The sequence below is a fragment of the Zasmidium cellare genome, assembly GCF_010093935.1.
Source record: "Zasmidium cellare ATCC 36951 unplaced genomic scaffold M409scaffold_41, whole genome shotgun sequence".
NCBI lineage: Eukaryota > Fungi > Ascomycota > Dothideomycetes > Mycosphaerellales > Mycosphaerellaceae > Zasmidium > Zasmidium cellare.
The window spans coordinates 15,950-28,934 of record NW_022986985.1 but is presented as its reverse complement, the minus strand read 5'-3'; the positions used below and the strand labels follow the sequence as shown (position 1 = coordinate 28,934).

Below are 12,985 nucleotides of genomic sequence, written 5' to 3'. Positions count from 1 at the left end.
AGGAAATGAGTACGGTTCTAATCTGTCCATGCTATCTATCCACACCGTCGCCCTTTGACGCTACGCTCACGGGACCTCACGGACTCGGGGCTAGAGTTGCGGGGATTAGACGGCGGTGGAGGAGGATATCGCGTGTTCAGTGGCGTTATATTATGTATCTTACATGTACTGTTCGGAGAGCTCTTTAGCGATCCAAAGAAAATAATCCAAACGCTCTGTGGGAATGCTTGATTTGTCTTCCTCGTGGAGATGATCTTGCTTCGACCTGGGGTCTATTAAGGACACAAAGTTCTGTCTTACATCTACGTCGTCGTCGCTCTGGTGATGTCCTGTCTGACCGTACCACCATATCGTCGCTCGCTTGGTCGCTATCATGCATCGAGCGATGCCTGTCCTACCCCATGATCCGCTCTACCAACGCCTTGCATGAACAAACAATCTATCCCCTCGCACCATGTAGTATGCACATCTAAAGCAATACTGAAGCATTTCCCCCATCCCTTCCACCTGCCTTCGTCTTCCCCAAATGCAACCTCTCCACAAACTACTGCGAAGTGATGATATCGGGCGTACCAGACTCGACTGCCTCTTCTGTCAGCGCAACGCCACCTTCAACCTCCACTTCGCTTCCTAGACTACTGCTGCTGGGCCTACCGCGCAGGCCGACTTTGCGGTCGTACGCATCGAACTCACCGCAGACTGACTTGGCCTTGCCCGACTTTCCTTGCTTTTGCGGCGTGACACTGAGCAGATCGTCCGAAGGCAGGAGCGGGGCGAGGTTGGAGGCCGTTGGCGTGGGCAGGCTGAGCGAGGATGCGGTTGATGAGGTGCCGATGGGCGTGTTGGTCAAGCTGCCTGTCATGTGACGCAGCTGGCTGTGTGAGTTCTCTGGGGTAAGTCGGTCTATGTCCATCTCTTGAAAGTAGCCGTGGTTCATAGCACGTCTGCCATCATCGAAGCCAACGTCGTAGGCGCAACCTGAATGACGGCTCCAGACTGGGCATTGACCGGGACCTGGGCAGGGATAGAGCTCAGAGCTGTCAAGTCGCTCAGATGGATGCTCGCTGTCTGACCAGTCGACTGATATGTCATCGTCGACCTCACTGGTGCTCTGCGTGACGATGTCCATACTTGGCTGTGGTCGAGCAATGTTTGGCAGTGGCAAGGGCCGCGGCACTGCATGCTGGCCGATCTTCGAGATGATGCGTGCGTCTGCGACTCGTAGGCCTTGACACTCCTGTGGTGGAGCTGAAGGTCCTTCACCGTTGAAAGCTGATTCGAAGCTAATGTACATCCGGTCGAGAAAGAAAGGGCGGCAAGCATGACACACTTGGAACGTGCAATTGTACTTGAATCTTGGCGTACTCTCGCCATCACCCTTCACTGGTGTCGTGGCATGGCTGTCATGTGGTGTGTTGGCTGGGGTGCCCGCGGGACTCATCGGTAGCGCGGTGCTGTTTCTGCAGTTCTCTGCGGGTGCAGTTGATCCGACGGAGGTGATGATGTTGTGAGGTGATGAAGTCGCAGAGACAGAGCCTGATCCCTCCTTCAGTCGAACTTCTTGCTCGTTGATGGTGCGAATGACCTTCTCGCGCTGCTTGATAAGCTTTTCGACTTGGTCAATGTCGTAGTCGCCAGCGCGGATGCCTTTGATCACACTCGGGCTCATGTGCAAGTACTCGGCCACACGAGCTCGTGCATCGAAGTAGTTGCTATCGTCAGGAACGGTGACGGGCACAGCATCAACATCCGGCAGTGGGTCGTACTGGCCTGGTAGCCGATCTTGCTGGCAGGCGTACACCCAACCGACTTCAGGAATGCGGCCACACATGTTGCATGTGAGATCGCCATGGACTCGATTCATGTAGATGTGGGTGCATTGCGGCCGGCGTGACATGGCGTGTCTCGTCGTCTTCTGTGGTGTGGTTGTGGTGGAAGGTGCGGGCAGGACCTGGAGTGAAGTCAGCATTGATCAATCAATTCCCAGTAAAATGCCATGCAAGCGAGACATACCTGTTGAATGGCGGACATCAAAGAGGCCAGACCTGCGGAGTTTGTTCGTGGTGTGGATTGCCAGAAAGGGTCCGCGGCGGGGCGTGGAGTTTTGTCGTGGGCGGCGAAGTGCTGCATCGAAGCGGCGGCCACAGCCATCTTCACGTCGGGCGAGACAGCGCTGGAGGGTCGTGAAAGAATGAGTGAATGTCCGCACTCACTTCCTGGCGGGGTTCCGTATCAATGGGTTGGGGGAGAGTTGCTCGGCGGGAGCGTGTCGTGCGTGACCAGAAACCCTCACTTGTGTCTCAGGAGAGTGAAAGAGGAAGGGAACTGTCTGGTAGGAGCAAGAGCAGCGCCCGAGGCCGTCGCTCATGCCGTCTCGGCCATCCCATACAAAGAAGCAGCGCAGGCAGGCACGATGGAAAAAAAAAACTTTGGTAGACTTACATACAGCTTGGGGTACATACGTCTGCTGTGGTGGAGCTCATGTTTGTGCTACTCTCCCGTCCTTTCACCACATTCCAGCCCTGACCCATTTCACGTGGCAACGAAGCTCAATATCATTACCCATCCAGCTCCTCATTGTTGAGTTGTTCCATAGCCCACCACACTCGACCGTCGCTGCCTCAATCACTCCCACACACCAAGGTTCATCACGGCTGCTTGTGGGCGAATGGGTGAAGATAGCGCGTCCCGGCGCTGCGGTCTGCCGTCCCACCGCGGACGGAGAGGGTGTGCTGCTTCGACAAGCGAGCGACATCTCTCTGCCCTCAATGCTTCGACTCTCAGCGAGTCCATGCCCAGCAGCGAATTTGATCATGCTCTGCACAATGGAGGAGAAACGAAGAGATGCAGGTGAGGTCGGAAAATAAACCTTGTCTGTTCATCAAACCGGCAGGGTCAGTGGCCGAGCCAATCGCAGCGGCCCCAGCCATCTATCGGCAACCGCCGCGAGCTTGTTGCCAGCGTTGTTGTGAGGGCCCGTCGCCGAGATGCGTCTCCTCCTCCACGAACGACTACTCTCCTGCTCGCTGTGCAACGATCTCCTACCTTTCTCCCTTCTCGAATACATCCGTCCGTGAGTTTAGCGCCAGCAAAACGTGTCTGGACCGCTCAATCATCCTGCCCGGCCAAAGGACACGCCCAGTCGCGTGAGCCCCTCGCGAGCCCATCAACAACCATGTCGCAAGTCAAGTTCGAACAGAAGGAGACCGTCCGCACCTCCAGCGGCGGCCGGGGAGGCCCACCACCTCCTAAGGAAGATCTGGCACACGAGATTGGCAATGCCCTGACCAAGGGCGCTGGTCCCAATGGATATCTTGCTGTAAGCTGGGGTGGGACCGGACAAGTCGAGCAGGTCTAATAGTTACATCGTAGTGGTACCTCAAGAAGCTGCAAGAAGACCCCCTCCGAACCAAGATGATCACGTCAGGTACTCTCGCTGGTCTGCAAGAGTTTCTGGCCTCATGGATCGCAAAGGACCGAAGCAAGCACGGTCACTACTTCACCAGTCGCGTCCCCAAGATGGCCATCTACGGAGCTTTCGTCAGCGCACCTTTGGGACATGTCATGATCTCCATTCTCCAGAGACTCTTCGCCGGGCGAACGAGTCTACGTGCCAAGATCATGCAGATCATTGTGTCCAACTTGATCGTACGTTGGACTGGACATCACAGCGGAAACAACGTTCACTAATCTTCAATGCACAGATCTCCCCCATCCAGAACGCAGTCTACCTCACATCAATGGCAGTCATCGCCGGCGCCCGAACATTCCACCAGATCCGTGCGACCGTTCGCGCTGGTTTCATGCCAGTGATGAAGGTATCGTGGATCACCTCCCCAATCGCACTCGCATTCGCCCAAGCTTTCCTTCCCAACGAGGTCTGGGTACCATTCTTCAACTTCGTCGGATTCGTCATTGGCACCTACATCAACGCACACACCAAGAAGAAGAGGCTGCAAGCTCTGCGACGGAAGTACCAGGACGGACGGACAACGGATGGAAGGAGCGACTACGATCGTCGACCGGGACAGGGAGGGTACTAGACGGTGAAGAAGGCGGCTATTGTGCGTTCCATAGAGTCGGCTTGGACATGAGCACGACCTTGGACAAAAGATTGAAAATACGGATACGAGTGTAATGGCAGTCGGCACGACTCCTCTTGTTTGCGGGCTGAAATGGCGGTATGTAGTTGTTGAGAGAATGCAATGACATGTTGACACTGTAGGTCATTTGATCAGACGTGACGGCACGACACCTGCCACCGCTCCGGATACAACCCCAGTCGAGTTGTATCATTGGCTTTCAACTGACTGGTCGTCTGTCGTTTTCGTTTTGGCCCTTGAATGTTTGCTGTCGATGGCGACACAGTACGACATCGCCCGGTAACGTTATTGAGTGGCGTTCGCTTTGCTCGCCACGACTTCATGCCCCTTCCGCAGCCCTGCACGTGAAGAAGCACGGCGCCATTGGCGAGAACGCGGCTTGCTGTTGTTTAGATGCAGTCGACTATCAAGCCCGTGCGCGCTCACCGACGGCTACAGTGTGACCTACGTTCTTCCCAGCGTCGCCTCGACACACCATGACACCGACATTTGTTGATCGATCACAGTGTGTCTCAACATCTGGAGAACAGCCGCGAATACCCGTACATGTCGAAGTGAAGATTGGGTCGCACAGGCTTCGATTATCCCGCTTGGTCGAGTGGCTTGACACCACGACAGGTCCTGACGATCCTCCCGTCTTCAACACGGCAAGGTGCACTGCCTTGACGGCACGACGTCTGTGATCCAGCATCTTCAGACAAGTATTCGCCGTGGAGTCGTTGAACGGATGGCAGGCATCTTACGATGCTGCTTGCTACGCTCACCGCAATCACAGGCCTCACCGCAAACATGGTTCTAAATGACACGTGCGGCTCCATGTTTGACCTTCAGGATCCGTTTCGAGCTCTTTGCATCAATCCTTTTGTCACTGCTAAGGTCTTCAGTCTTGGTGGTGCTCGAGTTGGAAGTCTTGGTTCTTCACACCCCATATGGCTTGGCGGAGCTACAGCACGCCTCTCATCCCCTTCTGTCCCCCTCTTGCAGCACAACCTGTGTGCAATCCTATGCTCTTCCGCACCTACCCCGACTGGCGCCAGAGCTTCTACCATGGCGGCCGTCACGGTGGCGGCTGGAGTTCAGACAAGAGCATCACCGCCCTCCACGACCAGAAACTCGAGCAACTTGGAGACTTAGGCTGGTCCCTCGACTACGCCACCGCTTGGTGCTACAGACATCTCGTGGGTCGTCAGCCAGAGGTATCAGACGCCATCGATACGATACGGGAGTTGTGCGATGTCGTCACTCCAGACACGCCGTTCGAGATCTTCGATCATCTGGATACGGCTCTGTTCGGCAGCAAGCTCAGGACTATGGTCTATCTGCGCTGGAAACCGCACGCAAGCTGTAGTACAGGCACGACTTCTGGTCCGAACGTTGCTGGCGCGCCTCGCATTACGATCGAACTCAACAGTACCGCCTTCGATGGGTTCGATGCAGACATTGACGATTTGCTGGAAGCGCTCATACATCAGATGATCCATGCCTTCTTCTTGGTTTGCTGCGGCGTGCAGAAGACGGGCGACAAACAAGATGGTCGACTCATGGATGGTGTGCACTTCGGTGTCATACTCCTGACTATCAAAGACATCTGCAAGCAATGCGTCGACGGCCCTCTGAGATTGGTATTCCACGCTTCAAAACGAAAAGCCCTCGAAGGACCAATACCATCCATGGACAGCGTCTGGCCATACGCCTGGGACACCATGCGAGGCGGCGACAGCGCTGCCCTCCAGCCATACATCCTGACTAGTGGAGTCGGTCCTGGTCCCGCTGACAGTCAGACTCACTGCCTTCACGACAACCGCCACGTCACATTCCGCGAGATCCAGAGCTGGCAGGTCCAAGTGTACGCCCGCGCTCTGGACGCAGACATGGAGTCCAAGGGCGAGAAAGTGTGGGACTTCGACGAGAAGCACAAGCTTGTCGAGCATGACCGCCGCTTCATCACCAAGCCTTCGTCCACATACATAGAGCTCATCTGGGATGAGAAGCGTGTCATGGCGAATCGCGAGAAGGCGCTCGCTTTCAAGAGTCAGAAGGATACGATTGAAAAGGGATCGAAGTATGAGCTCACCATTCCAGACTGTGAAGAGACCATCTTCAAGTGCGTCTACGACTTCATCAATCGAAAAGCCTACGCCCGCGAAGAAGGCGAAGAGGAGATGGCAAGGTCCCGCAACTTGGGACGTCGTCAGCTCGCGCCCGCCCTGGCGGGCTACCTCCGCCCTCACGTCCGCTCTGCCACCATCGACAAACCGAGCATCACGCTACACATCCGCGTCTTCAAAACCGCACAGAAACTCAAGTTCGACGAGCTGCAGAGGTACGCTGTCCTCCGTCTCTACGAGCTGGAAACCACCGACGACGAACCCATCGAACCCCTCCGCATGATCTACCTCTCCAGCAGCGGCGAAAGCGAAGGACCCATCGACTCGGACCTGCAGAAATGGTCACGTAGATTCCTCTACAGAACCGACGAGCACAAGCTAGAGTACTACCCCCTCGGATCCAGCTGGTGCAACAACGGCGTCGGCATCAGTAATCTCGTCAAGATCATTCAGTTGCATAACGATGGGTTCCAGGACCTCTACAGCAAATCCCGCTCCTTCAGGGAGGATGTCAAAGCCGCGGTGACCAAGATCCTCTCCGGACAGTCGTCCGAGGGAATGTGGGATTCCTCGTTGACGCCGCTGCGAGGTATGTCGTCGCTGTCGACCGACTCGCTCATCTCCTCGCCAATGCTGGGTGGGCGACTAGCCGGCGGCATGGGTCTCGGAGCCAGGCCACTCCTGCCTTCACCACTCTCGAACCGGGTCACCGAGCGCGTGACGGATACAATCGACGACCAAAACGCTCTCCTCCCCGGCGTCGGTATGGGCATGGGCATGGGAATGGGTCTCAACAACATCGGCCGAGGCAACGGACTCCTCGGATTACCTCCACTACGACGAGCTTCAGCCGATATCCTCGGTGGGGATGTGAGTATCTCCAATACCAACAAACCAAAAACAGGGCATCCGTTGACGAATTTCACAGCTCCTCGGCGTCCCACGCATGGCACCCATCTTCGACCACCTCCCTGCTCTCTAAAAAGCCAAGCGCTCTTTTCAACACATTCGCATCCCCTCCTCGCAGCATAGGCATAGCATTTTTCGGCTTTTCTTCGTGTCCCGATGAGGACGGCGGCATTCTTGCATAGTTGTAGATAGGCATGGAAGACAAAAATGGGGACCTGAAAGAGTTGGGGGATAGAAAGGGAAGGATTTAGGGTAAAGGGGGGATAAAAAGGCATAGCATGATGGGAAGATGATGGGAGGGTAATGGAGATATGAGAGAGAGGATAGGTACATCTGCCTGATTTACATCCCGGCTCTTTCAAGCTCCTTTTCGCAATCACCCTCGACATCACTCTCGACATTACTCCCCACCCATCATCGCTTTAGTCCGTTACTTCCGCTTTTGCATTCGCATTTCCTCTCACACTTGATACCTACACTCACATTCCCCCACCACTTTTGCCTTCACTTCCTCTCCTCGCAACATGCCACATACCTTCTCCTTTCCCACACTCCAACTCTTACAACAATTCAAAGAACAAAAGCCCCATCGGAAGTGGATACGATTATATACACATTATCTCATCTCCCTCGATCCGACGTATCTCTCCTCCCAAGGCCCCATGCAAACCCACATGCAAGTCCCGAGCCAAGACCGTACCACGCATCTCATCTCGGAAATCATATACGACTCCTTCCAGCCCTTCACAGCCTTTCACCAATCCACACATGCACTAGAGCCCAACAGGGAAGCTTTTACGACGGACGAAAAACACACATGCAGATGCGATGCGATGTCCGATGCGATGCGCGATTTTATAATAGACTCCACACGTGTCGAGCCTTTTAGTGAGTTCTAGGGCCTTGGTATTTTCTTACTTCATCAACAAACTTCGGACAACAAGTGAGTCTAAAACGACCTCACCTCCCCTTCCCTCATACTTTTCTTTGTCATCGTTGCTGTATCTTACTCATTTCATAAACTATGGCACTATCTCATAACAGTTCATCAGACATCTACACGCCAACCTCGCCCTTCCGTCCCACTTCCTCGTCGCTGCTGGGACCTTCTTCGTGGACGTCGGCTTCGACGATGGGACCCGTGTAGAATTTCCGGCCGTGGATGAACCAGTAGAGCGTGGCGAAGATGAGGATGCCGCCGAGGTAGGCGATGGCGTAGTTCATCTATGAATGAACAAGTCAGCACAGTTCCCCTTTCAACAGGTTTTGGGTCGATGAAGAGTCAAACTTACATTCGACGCCGTCACCGGCCGAATCGTCGGCAGGATGAAGATGATGGACACGAACAACGTCCAGATACAAGCCCACGCACTCACGATCGGCCCAAACACCGGTCCCAAGTTCCACGGTCCGGGCTCGAACTTCCCGAAGACGAGTCGGCAGAAGATGGGGATGCAGTAGCTCCAGTCCAACGCAATGGCGGTCACGTTAAAAACACCAAGGATGGCGGCGTACGAGCCCAAGCCGATGAGGTTAATGGCGATGCACCAGAAGACGGAAATCCACACGGCGAGGATGGGCGTTCCGGTAATGGGGAGGATCTTGGTCCAGAGGGAGGGGAAGGGGAGGAGGCGATCGCGGGAGAAGGCGAAGACGGTGCGGGCGAGGGATTGCATGGCGGTGAAGGTGACGAACTTGAGGATGATGAAGGCGCACAGGGTGAAGACGATTCCGCCGGCTTTGCCAAGAACGTTGTAGAAGATTTGGGCGACAGGCTGTTCGATTTCCGAGGCGAGGATTTTGTCTGGGTCGCCCATGACGAAGCAGAGGACGATGTTGAAGAGGAAGCCTGCCACATAGGTGAAGAGCATGGCCATGGAGATGGCCCATGGGGCTTTGATCTCTGGGTTGCGGATTTCTTCGGTGATATGGGCGGTCGCATCGTAGTCGGTCATGGTCCAGGAAACGCTGAGGAAGCCGAAGAGGAAGGACCAGCCGTCCGGGGTCCAGCCGGAGACGTTGTGGATGTCGGTGAAGACGTACTTGGCGCTGTGCTTTGGGGTGCCGTTAGATGGCTGGGCCATTGCGAGGAGGGCGACGGCGCAGGAGACGAGCACCAGGACATGGAAGATGACATATGACTTGGTCATTTTTTCCATCCAGTATGTCGAGAGGGAGTTGACGAGGCCGGTGATGACTGTGAGACCCGCCATGACACCTACGTTCTGGCCGACGGTGGGAGTGTAGGTAAAGTCGGTGGCGATTGAGACGGCCGCAAGAAGAAGGGCAGCAGCACCCCATTCTGATGATGCGATACCAGCGATTTGGCCAAGGACGTTCAACCAGCCGTCGACCCACGACACTGGAGCGACCCATCTCTCAGGGATAAGGCGAGAGATGGTATAGTAAAGACCACCGCAGGTAGGATACGCGGAGACAAGCTCTGATACAGCGCACTACCAAGCCTTCAGCAGGACCATTCAAAGTCTGATACGATGGAAAACTTACCGCAATACACATACACCCGGCCCCAGAAATCAACCAACACCACACCGCGGACGCACTCCCGCCGGCCTCGAGAGGATATACAAACGTCGTCGCAATCGTCGAGAACAGCCCACTGATGCTGACCGCGAAGGAGAACGTCGATAGGTACCCGAATTCACGCTTGAACACGGGCTTGTAACCAAACTCGGCGGCGAGCGCTTTGTCGGCGTCGTTCAGTTCTTCCAGGTTTACGGTTCGTACGCCGTCGGGGCCCTGGATTTCTACGACGCTGGATTTGCGTCGGTCGGGAAAGGCCGACATTGTTGCTTGTTGGGCTTGAATGGGGTATTTCGTGGAATTCTGGCCGGTGGTGGTTGTTGGTGCTTTGGGAGTTGAATTGAGGCTGCTTTTGGGTCTCGAGGAAGCTGCTTCTGGGTGCGGTCGCTCCTGCCCGTGTCACAACGAAAGTCGCGCTGGGCAATTCTTTCCGGGCTCGATGCCGGCGGAGGCTGCTGGCTCACGGTACACCACAGCCAGCCAGGATCCTCACGTTCGGTCAAGAGCACAAAGGCGCGCTGGATGAGTTGTTGATGGAGGTAAGACGTTCTTGCTTGAGTGAGTATCTGAAGAACGAAGCGGATACAGCGAAGATCCTAGATGATGATTGGAAGCTGCAGCCGGAAGCTGGATTCACAGCAGGAAAACGTCAGCAGCGTGCAACAGTCAACAGAATGAGAAGCAAGTCGCGGACGACGACGAAGAAGAAAGAGAGAAAAACTCATCCACGTCGTTTACGTATGCACACAGATAAGTCGCAGTCCCCTCCGCGCCGGTCACCCGGGTACGGGTACATCGTCCACAGGCAAAAACGACCGAACCGACCCTTCTTCGAACGACGATATCGACTGCAGCAAGAGAACCACACCAAAGGCGAAGAGGAACAGTAGCGTCGCCCTCGCGTGGGACCTCATTGGCGATAAGCTCCATTGGCGAAAGCATGGCACGCAGCTCCTAACGCAAACCCTCTTAGCGTGGCCGAGCGGGTTCAGCCCAGTTGTGATTCTGGACTCCTTCTCGCTTGCGACTGCTGGAAAGTCGATGCGCTGCCGATGGGGGGTTTGGATGGTGGGTGGTCGCGTGCTCTCTCTCTCGCGTGTGTGCAGGTGGTCAGCTCATGGGGGTGCTGGGCTGGTGGGGCTTTTGTGAGGCTGTACGAGGGGGCTGGGACGGCCGGCTTCGCATTCTTCATGAGATTTGGGTTGCTGGCAAATGAGTGGTTGTTCTGAAGACTGTGAGCGTACAGATCTTTGCAAGGCCGTTCATTCGTCAACATCTACCACCAGACCACGCTCAACCACCTTCATAGTACTCCCTCGCAAAACCTCTCGAAGATGGCCGATCAGTGGTCGTGATCTTCAGAGTCTCGACAGACAGATACTCATCAGAACCCCCTCCATACCCAGAATCATGCGTAACAGGTCTAGGTCGCTTGCTGCTACCACGAACAACACCATTCGCCTGGTCTAGCTTATACAAATAATCCCCAGGAGCAATCCTAGCCTCCAGACACGACGTCCAATGTTGCATGCCATAATCGGGCACGTCGATATGCGGAATAACGTATTCTGGAATCCGGACGACTGGTTTGCCGTTTCGATCATATTTGACCCATTCGTGACCGCGGCCGTTTGATTTTCGGTGTCTGCTCCATCGATCCGATGGCATACTGCGAGGCTCGTAGTCGCGGTTTTTGATGCGATGGTAGACACATGGGTGGATCATCTCGTCGAAGTAGGTGTAGTCGAGACTGTACGTTTTGCCGTTGACTTTCTCCGTGGCGTAATACTGGCCAGGTTGGCGGACGTAGTCCCATCGTTGAGTGGCTATTTCTGATGCTAGATGCCAACCCAGCTTCTGCGTATCGATCAATTTGCCGTCGGACCAGTCGATGCGCCGTTCATTGGCTTCTTGAGGTGTTCGTGGCGCTGGGCTCTTGGAGTCGTTAGGCCTGATGTTGGTGGCGAGACGATTTAGGATCGGATACTCCAGTGCTCGCTTGTTGATTTGCAAGAGGTTTTCCTTAGTCAACTGGTCGATCATCCAGGCCAGCGCAATTTCGTCCACGCTGTTGCGGTCGTCTTGCGCTCTGCTCATGCCGCCGACACAGCCATGATAACCTGGAAACCTAGCTTACTGTCAGTGACAGCACCATCGCAGGTAATGGAGATCGTTACATACCAACATTGCCGAAGTTTGACGCCAGCTTTGATACATTCTTGATCCAGATAGAACATAGTAGGTGGAAAGTTGCCTCGCGACTCGTCCAAGGCTAGAGCATGGAACGCGTGGCGAATCTCTGTGATATGTCAGCTCACTGGCACACTGGAAGATTATCCGATGCTGCAGGGAACTCTGTACTTACTAGGATGCAGCCTGCTCTGATGAAAGGAGACATCCTCCCCAGGCTGGCGTACATAGCCTGACATGCCGATACTTCCCACCGTGTCGAAGACGCCAACAACCTTCACCTCGACGTGATAGTGTGCCCATTCTCTAATCCACTCATATCGGGTCCACCTCTCGCGGCAATCACTGTCGAACCCTAGCTCACCAGGTCTCACGTATTCCTGAGCCCACCTCATATGCTTGAAGTCCTTTTCGGTCTTGCGATCTCGACGCTTGTAGGCGTTGAAAATCTCGGCAAAGTAGTTAATCATGCCTGGGTTCAGCAGGCCTATCTGACAGATAAAGCTGGCTAGAGCACGAGCCGTGTATGAACCTGCATGGTGACAGTGAGTTCGCAGCCTGGGGATATAATGCGCGAGGCTTACCTCTTGAGAAGCCGAAAATGAATATCTCGTCCCCAGGACCATAATTGTTGACAAGATAGTTGTACTGCTCACATACTTTCTCGGTGAGGCCATCACCCAAGGCTCCCACGGCGTCTCGTCAGTAAAAGTTGGGTATCGACGAGAGCAGTCAGTCTACCTTGCAAATCTCTGTTCAAAGGCGTGAGCCAGCCAGTTCCAACGCCAGATTGATAATTGACCAGCTGTGTAATTGGCTGCTTGTTCTCATCCAAACCAGTGTTGGCGATAATTCGGCAAAGTCGAGTGATGTTGGTCGCATAGTTCTCTTTGCCCTTGTCTGAAGAGCAGAATGTCCCATCACAGCAAGCCACGAGTCGTTTTCTGAGGGTGCTCGATGCTCTCACATAGCTGCATGGAACACACTGTCGTCCCTCGTAGTTTGTAGTTCTTGATGCCGGATCGCTCGAGCCATAAGTGCTGGTGCTGGTGGTCATGGCTGCTAGAAGATGGTGAGCAGGTCAGCAGATCTAGGCGTTTTCCACTCTTTCTTCTGTCGAGCCCGAAAAAC

General features: G+C 54.7%; 5 protein-coding genes across 5 annotated transcripts; 2 read left to right on the top strand and 3 right to left on the bottom strand.

Annotated features, from left to right (window-relative positions):
• Positions 1-544: 544 nt before the first annotated feature.
• M409DRAFT_28094 (uncharacterized protein) lies at positions 545-2,151 on the bottom strand (the record flags this gene model as incomplete). Its single annotated transcript, XM_033808872.1, has 2 exons — positions 545-1,951; positions 2,014-2,151. 2 exons carry the CDS (start codon positions 2,149-2,151, stop codon positions 545-547), a joined length of 1,545 nt encoding a protein of 514 aa, XP_033662248.1.
• A 1,024-nt stretch (positions 2,152-3,175) lies between these two features.
• On the top strand, positions 3,176-4,043 carry M409DRAFT_28093 (uncharacterized protein; the record flags this gene model as incomplete). Its single annotated transcript, XM_033808871.1, has 3 exons — positions 3,176-3,319; positions 3,373-3,648; positions 3,705-4,043. 3 exons carry the CDS (start codon positions 3,176-3,178, stop codon positions 4,041-4,043), a joined length of 759 nt encoding a protein of 252 aa, XP_033662247.1.
• Positions 4,044-5,032: 989 nt separating this feature from the next.
• Positions 5,033-7,193, top strand: M409DRAFT_28092 (uncharacterized protein; the record flags this gene model as incomplete). Its single annotated transcript, XM_033808870.1, has 2 exons — positions 5,033-7,081; positions 7,140-7,193. The coding sequence occupies 2 exons, from the start codon at positions 5,033-5,035 to the stop codon at positions 7,191-7,193; spliced, it is 2,103 nt and encodes a 700-aa protein (XP_033662246.1).
• Positions 7,194-8,176: 983 nt separating this feature from the next.
• M409DRAFT_59074 (uncharacterized protein) lies at positions 8,177-9,928 on the bottom strand (the record flags this gene model as incomplete). Its single annotated transcript, XM_033814091.1, has 3 exons — positions 8,177-8,344; positions 8,413-9,576; positions 9,629-9,928. The coding sequence occupies 3 exons, from the start codon at positions 9,926-9,928 to the stop codon at positions 8,177-8,179; spliced, it is 1,632 nt and encodes a 543-aa protein (XP_033662245.1).
• Positions 9,929-10,957: 1,029 nt separating this feature from the next.
• M409DRAFT_28090 (uncharacterized protein) lies at positions 10,958-12,911 on the bottom strand (the record flags this gene model as incomplete). The annotated part of the gene is made up of 5 exons (XM_033808869.1): positions 10,958-11,792; positions 11,846-11,963; positions 12,030-12,386; positions 12,439-12,540; positions 12,596-12,911. 5 exons carry the CDS (start codon positions 12,909-12,911, stop codon positions 10,958-10,960), a joined length of 1,728 nt encoding a protein of 575 aa, XP_033662244.1.
• Positions 12,912-12,985: the final 74 nt, after the last annotated feature.